Source organism: Hakea prostrata, chromosome 1, assembly GCF_041222555.1.
Source record: "Hakea prostrata isolate BN-2017 chromosome 1, UWA_Hpros_2, whole genome shotgun sequence".
In the NCBI taxonomy this organism is placed as follows: domain Eukaryota; kingdom Viridiplantae; phylum Streptophyta; class Magnoliopsida; order Proteales; family Proteaceae; genus Hakea; species Hakea prostrata.
This window is the reverse complement of record NC_142600.1, coordinates 73,999,448-74,010,944: the sequence shown is the minus strand read 5'-3', so window position 1 is coordinate 74,010,944 and position 11,497 is coordinate 73,999,448. Positions and strand designations below refer to the sequence as shown.

Here is an 11,497-nt window from a genome sequence, read left to right as displayed (position 1 = left end):
TAAAATGGATTATAGCATTACCATATAAACATCTAATTTTATGAATTTACAACGAATAAATGAATTGGAAGGGTGATAAGAGTATATATTAAAAAAAAAAAAAAAAAAAGCCAGAGTGATTCTAGTAATTCTAGTAGCTCTAATAAATTCTTTAATCAAACATTAATTGGCTTGTTTGGCGAATTGGCAATGGTGAAAGTGTTAAAGAGTATGGGAAGATATCTAGATACCATCTCTCCAACACTACAAGAGTCCATAATGTTGCCTCAAGGGTTGCTCCACTGAGATTGTGTTAGATTTGATTGATCGACTTCATTGAGCTGGTGTTAGCTTATGAGCACCTTGACCATCCTCTAGGGAGTTCTTGAACTCTTTATTGAAGAAATTATCAAACCCTTCAAAAGACTTGAAATCTTAATCTCCTACTTATAAGGGGTTGATCTTTAACAACTTAACCAACCTCATGTGGTTAATTACCAAAATGAAACACTTGTTATTATGCCTTTACTTGTGCCCCCCTCACCCTCCCAAAAAAAAAATCTTAGAAATGCTTTTTTGTGAAGCCCTCTTTACTTTAACTTGCCTCAAAGGAAAGATGTAATATATCGTTTATAAAAAAAAATTAGTAAAACTTTTTCACTACAGCTACGTTTGTTTGCACGAGAAATTAATGGGACTTTCACTCCCTGCCCATCCTTAAATTTACTTGGCAACAAAACAAAGCCTAAACCTAATAATATAGTTTTATAAATTTTTTGAAAAACTACATATAAACCCTTTAGATTTATAATTAATTATATCTAGTAGACCTGAAAATAAATTAATTACAAATTTTTTTTTTTACAGTTAAGTAGTAAAATTAAATGATGATATTAATAGTAAGAGTATTTATAATTGATTTTTTTAATGAATAGTAAATGTAATTGATTGTAAATAACGAAGTCTATAGCTAATTTGTCATAGATATTTAACCTAAATCTTTTAAGAGAAAAGTAGCTGCCTTAGCATGGGACACGGCCCGCGGGCAATCATTCTGCCCGCCCTTGGCGCCGGGCAACGCGCGAGGGCCATGAGCGTTGTTTCTCCCTGTATGTTATCATACACTTTGAAATTCTGAGCCCAAATGAGCCATACCGAAAAAGTTAACCGTTGAACTTTCCCACGTCTTGTACCCGAGTTCACGGCTACCTGTGATGACCTTTGGCTGTTCCTTCATCGCTTCAATTGTACTCAATACTTATAAAGTGAATCCGCACTTCCGTTATCATATCAGCAAAACATGGAGGATCACCCAAATGTCAAAATGGATTACCATGTTTGCCATGTCCCGGTTGTTAAGTACCCACCAAGTGTTCGACTATTATTCCCAAAGACACTGTTGTATTCGAAATTTGAATTCCGGTTCATATCACACCATTTCGCATGAAGAATCCCCACAACCTGAGGCTCCATTTGAATCCCATGTTGGACTTACCCCCAAACATGTTATTTCTTGGACAGCTACCATTTCTAGCTTTGCAAAAAGTGATTACCCAGAACATGCTATTGAGATGTTTAAACTAATGCTTGTAAATGACCAGAAGCCGAACTATGTAACACTCCTGAGTGTAATTCGTGCTGTTGGTGCTGTGGATTGGGGGGAAATGATTCAGGGAATTCACTGTTTCGTGATCAAACGTGGGTTTGGCTCTGAAGTTTCTATTGTAACTGCCCTCGTGGGTCTCTATTCTCTCCTCGATATGAAGATCGTGTGGCAACTGTTTGATGAGACACCCACTAAGGATTTGATTCTATGGAGTGCAATGATTGGAGCATCCTCAAAGAACGGCCAATCCATTGAAGCCCTTGAGATTTTCAGACAAATGCAATATGAAGGTGAGGAACCTAATCACATAAGCATTGTCAGTGTTCTACCTGCTTGTGCTGATTTTGGTGCACTGTCATTGGGCAAACAGATACATGGATACTCCATAAAGAGAGAATTATATTTGTTCACCAATGTCCAGAACTCACTTGTGGACATGTACGCAAGATGTGGGAAACTAGATGTTTCAATTTTGCTTTTCAACGGGATTCTTAATAAGGATATAGTCTCTTGGAACACGATGATTTGCAGGTGCTTGGGAAATGGTTTTCCCCAAAAAGCTTTAGATTTATTTTCAAGCATGCGATCTTCTTGCTTGGAACCAGATGAAACCACCATTAAGAATGCATTAGGAGCTTGCTCTCAGTCAGGTGAACTTGAGTATGGTATGGGTTTGCATTGCTATGTGATAAAGAGTGGGTTTTTGCCTCTTGTTCCTATTGGGACTGCTCTTCTGAGAATGTATGCCGAGTTTGCTGATGTCTGCTCAGCGGAGACTCTGTTTGACAGCCTCCATGCAAAAGATCTTATTGCCTGGAGTGCCATGATCTCTGTATATGCTCAGGCTGGGTATCCATATGATGCACTGGACACATTCAGACATATGCAAATACTAAATGTGAAACCTAATGAGGTCACTTTAGTTAGTTTGTTACAAGCGTGCTCTTTGATGGAAGCTCAAGCACATGGGAAGAGTGTACATGCCTACAGTGTTAGGCTTGGATACTCTTCCAATGTATATCTAACATCGGCTTTGATTGATTTATACTGCAAAGTTGGGAGGCTAAACCAAGGAAAAGCCTTGTTTGATAAACTGCCAGTCAAAGATCTTATATGCTGGAGTTCAATGATAAATGGGTATGGGCTGAATGGATGTGGTAAAGAGGCCCTTGAGACCTTCTCTGACATGTTGGGGTGTGGAACAAAGCCGAATGATGTTGTTTTTGTTTCAGTTTTGTCAGCATGTAGTCACTGTGGTTTGGAAGAGGAAGCTTGGAATTGGTTTTATAGCATGGAAGAAAGGTATGCTGTTGTTCCTACTGTTGTGCACTATTCTTGCATGGTAGATTTGCTTAGTCGACGAGGTCGAATTGAAGAAGCCCTTGGATTTATTAAGGAGATGCCAATGCAACCCAATGCAACTGTTTGGGGAGCCCTGCTCACTGGTTGCAGGTTGTCGCAGGGCCCTATTGAGGTGGCAGAATTTGCAGTCAAACAGCTTCTGGAATTGGATGCGCTAAATACAAGCTATCATGTGATATTGTCCAACTTGTATGCCGAGCATGGCAAATGGAGAGATGTGGAGAGGCTCAGGAGGTTGATAGAGGACAAGGGATTGAGGAAGACTGTGGGATATAGCCTGGTTGAATCAAATTAACAAGTAAAATTTTGATTCACTGTAGACTATTATTGTTGTTATTCTGAGAAGAAACTACAGCTCTGAAAGGCAAGGAGCTTATAAATTTTGCTCATCTGTGTCATGTAAATGTGGTGGAATAAGTAATTGAGGCTTCTCCTTTGTGCAGCTAGTGAGCATATTCAATTTGCTGTTCAAATATCCGAAGTAATTTTCTGGGGAGGAGGGGGGGTTACAGCTAGGCTAACAATGCGTAGGAAGTATCTAGACCTGCGGTAACAACAATGGACCTGTTCCTTGTGGAGTCTATCAACGGTTTGGGAGCAGGAAGAGAAAGCTCGGAGCAGACATCTTTATAGATCAAAATCTGCTTTGGAGATCTGGATTTGGAGGTCCATCTCCAAAGGTTCCTCTCCAACCAAATGTGAGGAAAACATGTGCCAAATAGAACCTTTCTCACTGTATCTGCAATGGAGGATCCTCCGAAGGAAGGGGCAAGCCAACGGCACTCAGTCTTGAAGGGTTGTGAGTGTCTACAGAGGGGCCAGATGGAGGCAAGGGCTCAGGTCCAAACCGGTTTGGAGAAGGGGCAAGCGAAGAAAAGGTGGTTAGATTCTTCTTGCTCAGGGCAAAAATGTAGGAGGGGAAGGCCGCCGGGGGGGGGGGGCGCTTGGCTTTGATGGATTGGCTCACATATCCTGTATTAGTTAGTTCATCATGGTATTGTTTAATGTCCTTTAAGTCATAATTTGCTTTCTACCACGCAGTTTTAATAAAAGATTTTACCATAACATTCTTCTTGTTTTGGGCTGGCATTGAATTGATTAACTGTGATCATGAATGTTCGTAGATCAAAATTCTGAAATATGAAGAAAAAAAGACTGAACAGTGTGTTACAGTTCATACTTGGCCTGCTTTTTTTTTTTTTTTTTGGGGGGGGGTGGTGGTGGTGGTCTGGGGGATGCTTTTTAGGAGATATTGTGGGCCCATCAAGTAGAGAAACATTCCACCCGTAGTGCTGCCATAGTTTAGTTTCTAGCTTTAAGTTTAGAGGGTATTTTTATTTTATTGCAAGAGAATCTTAGGTAGTTTTTAATTTCAGTTGATATAAATTGAGATATGAAGAATTACCAAAAAAAAAAAAAATTGAGATATGAAGAAAACAGACTACAACACTAGTTCATGATTCATGCAAACAGTGTCACAGGCTCACAGCACACATTGACCTTGTGGACTGGGATGCTTTTTAGGAGGCTTTGTGGACCCATTGAGTGGAGAGAGAATCTATCCAATGCTGTGGTACTTAGTTTCTACCTTCAGTTTTGGACAGTATATTAACATCTATTTTGTTCTAAAGTAAGCTGGTTGGTAGCAAGGAATTTCTATTTTGGGCTCAACCCTTGAGTCTATATTCTATGCCCCAAGAACCCTCCACATAATTTAAGGAATGAAGTTAAGTTGCTCTTTTGCAATGCATTGTCCTGAGAGAGATTGAGAAGGGTGAGATGCCAAGGCAGGGATAGCCAAGAGTGTCATTTCAACAGAGATAGCTGTGGGTGAGAGACCCAAGGCTGAGATAGCCAAACCCTCCTTTGTGTATCTTTTCTTTTCTTTTATTTTCCAATCATTCTGCATGTGCTTCGTTTACTGCAACAAGTCTGAATACATTCAATCAATCCTACTGCAGAGTGGTTCTTACTTGAACCGACTTCTACATCACTTATTCAATAGTACAGTAATCTAGAACCTTTTTCTATTTTAATCATATTTCATATTTGGTTGGATATGCATGTTTCTAGAGAAGTTCAGCAAGAATTACCAAACACACACACAGGAGACAAACCAGAAAATGGAATTCACAGGGAAAAGGATAAGAAGTAGAAGTAGTAGCAGAAAGAGCATCTGCAAGAGAAAAAGTGGATTGCAGCAACCTCTGCTGCACTGCTGTAGAAGAAGAAGATAAGGGGTCATGCCTGCTCTAGTGTTGTTCAATGTCTATGACTTCATCTCTCCTCTGCTCTTGCTGATTTCATATGAATCCATCTCTCCTTAAAGGTTAAATCATGTCTTTTTTATTGTCTTAACTCTCTTAGTTTTATATGGGAGTGTTTGAATGACACCTTGAGACACCTTTTAGTTGCCCCATGTCTTATCCTTAAAAGTTCTTGTCAAGGATGTAAAAATGCTTCAAAAGTAAAACTAAAATCTGAAAAGTCAGACATCTTTATTTTATAATCAAAAGGTGTTTTGTCAAATATACAATTTTTTTTCTTTCTTTTCTGCTAAGTAAGTTTGCTCCATGTTCAATTTTATTGGTTTTTTTAAAATTAAGTCGAGCAGTGATTATATCACCTACGCTTATTACCAAATCAAATAAAGGTGTTCATGGATATTTATATGTAATAATAGGTAGGAAAATTAATTATTGAAATAGTAAAATACCATTAGATACTAGTTCTGCTCATGAAATTGAGTGGCTGGATCATCTACAGGTGAGTGGTGAGGCAATAATGTTCCTAATCGATCTTAGTAAACAGGGCTTGGTGCAATGGTTTTGTTGACTTTAGGTTAATTTATCCTTTAAATATGGAGAAGGATTTTTATTGACTTAGATTACAAATATTAATAGACATTGACACATTACTGGACCGTTCCTAAGAACAAAGAGAAATGCAGTTTTTAGTTTAGCAATGCTTAACCTGATTTTGCAGGTGATTTTCATACTAACCAATGAACCCTAATTCTTAAACGTGCCTTTTGTTTCATGAGTAAATCATGTAGAGAACTGGGAAGCACTTACTGGTTCCAACAGTAAATCAATACACGAGAAAATTGGTGCATGACAATTTCACAGACTAACAAAAATATTCTTGTATGTGCAGGGATTTTTAACCGACATCTAGGAACGGTTGGATGGAGCATGGGAACATGCAAAGATGGGCATCTAAGGTCTATCATTTTTGGAAGAGGAAACAGAACCGCTGGAGAATATGATAATGGGTTTGCAACAGGGGATTAAAGATGCAGCAAGAGAAGGTTTTAAAATAGAAGAAATATGGACAAACAATCCGGACATAGCAGACCTACTACCATGGCCTTCAAGACAAACATGGACTCTTCAAGGACTACCAATTCTAATAAAGTTGGCAACATCGACAAAACTGCTGGAATATAAATTTTTCCCAAACCCAGTACTCAGACGTTTTTTGAAGGGTATGCGCAGCCACCTTACAGGATAACTGTAATAGAATAATTCACAGTATCTGTAACTGTTATCAACCGTAACATAAATGCAAGTTTTCTAATAGGCTCTGCCTCTCAAGTCAAACTGAAGAACACATAACAGAAATGGAGAGCACGATTGGTTCATGACCTGTCTGAAATTTTTTTTATTCAAAAACACAATTTAATACCCATTAAATCGCATAATTATATAATCTGGAAGAGAATGAAGACCATTTACTACCAATCATCTGTGATGGATCTATTTTTAAAAGACGCACAAGCATGCAACTACGATCAACATGCCTTCTGAAAGTTAAAGTTAGTGTCAAACTCTGGATTAGAACTCGCATGTTCTAGAAGGACCACAAGATAAACAAAATGGAAGAGACTTGTGACGGGAATCGTTTGAAGGCTTTTAATGGTGAAGAGTCTCAGAAAGATGATTGCAGCTGAGCTTGGATATCATCTTCTGTCATTCTGTCCCTCTTTGAGCTAGAACCATGGCCGAAGCTTGCAAGTTTGGAAATGGGTCTGCCATGTTCCATCCCCAGAATTAAAGCCAGTAAGAGGGAATCTGGAGAAAAGATAGCACAGCAGAAAAAATTATGGGAGGGAATATATTCAAAGGTTTTCAAGTACAAATTCAAATCTAAAGGAGAAAGGTAAGAGTAAGAAAGTTAAGACCCTGGCTTTTCTTTTTGCAATGGTTGGGTCAAATTTCAAAGTATGTTGTTGTTCAGGCTGCAAACTGAGTAATTCAGTTGCATTATGGAGATGAAAAGAATCGAATTAGAACTTAAAATTTCAGATTGCAAGCTAAATTGTAGCTTCTTCCCAGTTTGAATTTTTCTTCAGTGGTTGTTCTTCCGAGTAAGCAATCTTTTACAATTCAGGCATTTTTATCAGCTTCAGGCCAGTTTCCAGATTGTTGTAGAATTAGTAATAGCTGGTTGTGTTGACATCACACTGAAATTTAAAACTGATTCCAGAAATTAGGCTATTAGCTTGCTGAACATATGTTTCTAAGCATTTTGCAGATCTTAGTTGAACAAATCGAGGTCCAAACACTTTAAAATGGAGAAGTTCCGAAGCTATGATCTGAGTTATCTTCCATCTCCATCCACTGATCGGAGTGAACAATCAACAGGAACACCTGTATACTCTACCATTAGTGGTGATTCATTCTGCAGGACCAATTCTGAAATCTCGATCTCCTCAGACCACTACGATGAGAACACCTTTTCTGGAGTAAGCTCGCCTTCACGATCGCCCGGTTCAAAATCTCTGACCCGCAGCCAGGGGCGTATCCTCAGCAGATCATCAATGAAGAACCCTGGAGCGAAAGATGAGAATGATGATGATGATCAAGAAGTTATAGATGCAGGTTGGTTAGTTTGTAAGTTCTGCTGTAATCTTCCATTCTAGTCAATGCATCCAATGGATGATGAAAACTTCATATGATTCCCATTTCCCCAGATATAGAATTGATGAAGGAAAGATTTTCAAAGCTTTTGCTGGGGGAGGACATGTCCGGAAGCGGGAAGGGTGTCTGCACAGCAATGGCAATCTCAAATGCCATGACAAACCTCTATGGTATGTTTCAGGTGACCAACTCTGGGGAAGAAATAGAATGAGCAATCCTTTTCAATCTCTTTAACCACTTACTTCCATGTTGCAGCTACTGTTTTTGGTCAGAACTCGAAGATTAGAACCATTACCTCCTGAGAAGAAGTCCATGTGGAGAAGAGAGATGGCCTGTCTTTTATCCATATGTGATTTCATAATTGAATTCCTACCTTCATCTGATATCAATTCAGACAGGGAGCCTGAGGTGGTGAGAACTTGATAACCATAGGACATGCCTCACCACACTTAATTGCTTTCTCTTTCTTTCATTCAAAGATACTGATTTAATGTACTAAATTTGATGTACTTCAGGTGATGATCAGAAGACCCAGAACTGATATTTGTATGAACCTGCCGGCACTACAAAAGCTGGACACTATGCTGATGGTAAAAAGATATATGTCATTCTTCCTTGATTTCCAGAGTCACTATGCCAACTAATATTGCTTTTCTTTCCTAAATGTTGAACTGTCTTTGGGTAAAATTATGATAAGGATTATTTCCACAGGAAATCTTGGATAGTTTCACGGAGCAGGAATTTACCTATACAGAGCAGGGAAAGCTTTCTGCAGATGAACTTAATTCTGCATCATTCAGGCGGATAATTCATCGGCAAGAGGATAAATGGTGGTTGCCAGTACCATGTATACCTTCAAAAGGCCTCTCTGATGAATGCAGGAAGCAATTGCAGCACAAACGTGACAGTACATTTCAAATTCACAAAGCAGCAAAGGCTATCAACAATACCATTCTTGCTGACATGCAAGTCCCAGAAACCTACTTAGAAACCCTTCCAAAGGTAAATTCTCCCTTGTAACCCAATATCCAGGTCAGACAGAATGATCATATTTCAAATCCCCCAGTTCTTGTCCTTCTGAATCCTACTAAGATCCATTTACAATCAGTTGAATTTGGTTTTCAAATCTATCAGCTTCCACTAATGTTGGTTCTTGTTCCAGAGTGGGAGGACCAGCGTTGGAGATGAAATTTACCGATACATGAACACCACAGAGAAATTCTCCCCTGACTATCTTCTTGATTGCCTGAAAATATCTTCAGAACATGGAGCTCTTGAGATTGCAGACAAGGTGGAGGCTTCAATGTATACATGGAGACGCAAAGCATGCATGACCTACTCAAAACCCTACATAGAAATGTTCAAAGATTTAATGGCTGATGGGGATAAGAACTACACACTTGCTACTAGAGCAGAGAGTCTGTTGTTATCCTTAAAGCAGAGATTCCCAGAACTATCACAGACAACCTTGGACACAAGTAAAATCCACTTCAACAGGGTAAGTGTGCAAATTCTCGTTCCATATCTCTGTGGTCTCTAATTATGTTAAAGATGTCAAAGGGCTTTAATGGTTATTATTTCTTGCAGGACGTTGGGCAAGCAATCTTAGAGAGTTACTCAAGAGTATTGGAAGGTCTAGCATTCAATATAGTAACTCGGACAGAAGACGTGCTTTCTGCAGATAGGTTACTGAGAAACCAAGATCAGAGGAAACATTAAAGGAGTTCAACTCTGAAGTTAAAATCAAAGTTCAGCCTTACTCTCCAGCTTCAACTGTTTTATTGAAAAATTTCTCTTCCTATAAGCACAAAATGCAAAAAGGGAAACAATTTTGAATGTAGAGAACTCTCTCCAATTGTACAATAACATCCAATAGACAAAATTCAGAGAATATCAAATAGATTACAGAGCGAGATCAAATTTGCAATTACAAGTTCATAATTTTCTATCTATACCCAATAGAGATTATTAAGGAAACTAAAAGTGTAACCAAGGCTCACCCCTCATGAAGGCAACCTTTTTTTTTTTTTTTTTTTACAGCTTTCAAATATCGGCCATGGAACCACTTCTGAGCTTGGATGAGGTTTCATGAGTCGAATTTGGGTTCTTGATAGAACAGGATGACCTAAAAGCATCCAACTGCGACTGGCATTTCAGGTGATCACCTTTGTTCTCCTCCAAACATTTTTTCAGAGCTTCGACATCGCATGGAGACATGATCTTCTTCAAACCATTGTTATCTGTTTTCCCGTCCATCCCTTCCCGACACAGAAAACTGAAGAACTCCAATGATAGACGAAACCTGATACACCAAATTGAAAACAAATGATCATCATTTTCTAAAAAGTTTTAGGATCCAGTAATAAAAACATACCATCGAGAAAGAAAAAAAAAAAGGAAGAGAATATCATTTCAAATTTTAAACGGTTTTAGGAGTTGGGAAAACCGAGATAGGAAACAGAAACTGCCCCAACTTTCAAAAACAGAAGGATCTTTAACTGCACAATTCAGAAAACGTTAGGTAGGTAATCAGAAAATGAGAATTGAGAGGGGAAGAAATCATTGAACTCACCGATTATAGGAGGAGGAAAAAGATCTAGATATTCAGGAACTGGTTCTACAAACCCTAGATTATAGGGCTCATATAACTAGCGATTTTGCTTTCGTCTGAACAACCAAGCTCGGTTTGTTTCATGCCTCACTTTTTCTTATTATTATTTAGCAATTAGACGACTTCTAAGCTTGCATTACGATGAAATTGGAAAAATGACAGTCATCCTCCTTTTAGTTTACCCATATCATATTTCGATCCCCTCCTAATTAGATAATGACAGTTATATCTTCTTCTACCTGTAAAAGTGACAAAATACTCCACAGTATTAACCTTGTCAATTAGATGACACATTTACTGATAAATATTTTTGTAAATCTCAAAATTCTTTTAGGGCCTGTTTGGTTACATGAATCTAGAGATTTCAAATCTCTGGATTCATGAATCTGAGAATTATACCCGTTTGGTTGTAAAAATCTCTAGATTCATGAAATCTACAGATTCACGTTTTTAGTGTAAAAAGGTGAATCTGTAGATTTATGGGTAAGAGGTGAAATCCAGAGATTTCAAAAAAGCTATACAATTGTACATTCACAAAAATCATGTCGATCAAATAAATTTTTAGGATGAATTCACAGATTTCATTCTACAACCAAACACTTAATTTTATAAATTATAACTCCATAGATTTGAAGTCTATAGATTTGAAATCTCTAGATATTTGAAATCTCCAGACTCATGTAACCAAACAGGCCCTTAAGGGCTTGTTTGGTTACATGAATCCAGAGATTTGAAATCTCTGGATTCATGAATCTGAGAATTATACCCGTTTGGTTGTAAAATTCTCTAGATTCATGAAATCTAGAGATTCACCTTTTTACACTAAAAACGTGAATATGTAGATTTATGGGTAAAGGGTGAAATCCAGAGATTTCAAAAAAAAAGCTATGCATTTGCACATTCACAAAAATCACGTCGATCAAATAGATTTTTAGGATGAATCCACAAATTTTATTCCACAACCAAACATTTAATTTTATAAATTATGATTCCATATATTTGAAATCTCTAGACTCA

The 11,497-nt window shown here is 38.0% G+C and overlaps 2 protein-coding genes across 2 annotated transcripts; both read left to right on the top strand.

Annotated features, from left to right (window-relative positions):
• The first annotated feature begins 1,005 nt into the window (after window positions 1-1,005).
• On the top strand, window positions 1,006-3,878 carry LOC149029984 (pentatricopeptide repeat-containing protein At1g11290, chloroplastic-like). The gene has a single exon (XM_089152071.1). The coding sequence runs from the start codon at window positions 1,194-1,196 to the stop codon at window positions 3,240-3,242; it is 2,049 nt and encodes a 682-aa protein (XP_089008197.1). The 5' UTR covers window positions 1,006-1,193; the 3' UTR covers window positions 3,243-3,878.
• A 3,091-nt stretch (window positions 3,879-6,969) lies between these two features.
• LOC149029983 (rop guanine nucleotide exchange factor 3-like) lies at window positions 6,970-9,588 on the top strand. Its single transcript, XM_089144267.1, is given in 9 exon segments — window positions 6,970-7,108; window positions 7,484-7,830; window positions 7,923-8,039; window positions 8,125-8,141; window positions 8,143-8,280; window positions 8,385-8,459; window positions 8,581-8,871; window positions 9,032-9,367; window positions 9,457-9,588. Coding segments are annotated over 8 exon segments (1,416 nt in total). The 5' UTR covers window positions 6,970-7,108; window positions 7,484-7,520.
• The last annotated feature ends 1,909 nt before the right edge of the window (window positions 9,589-11,497 follow it).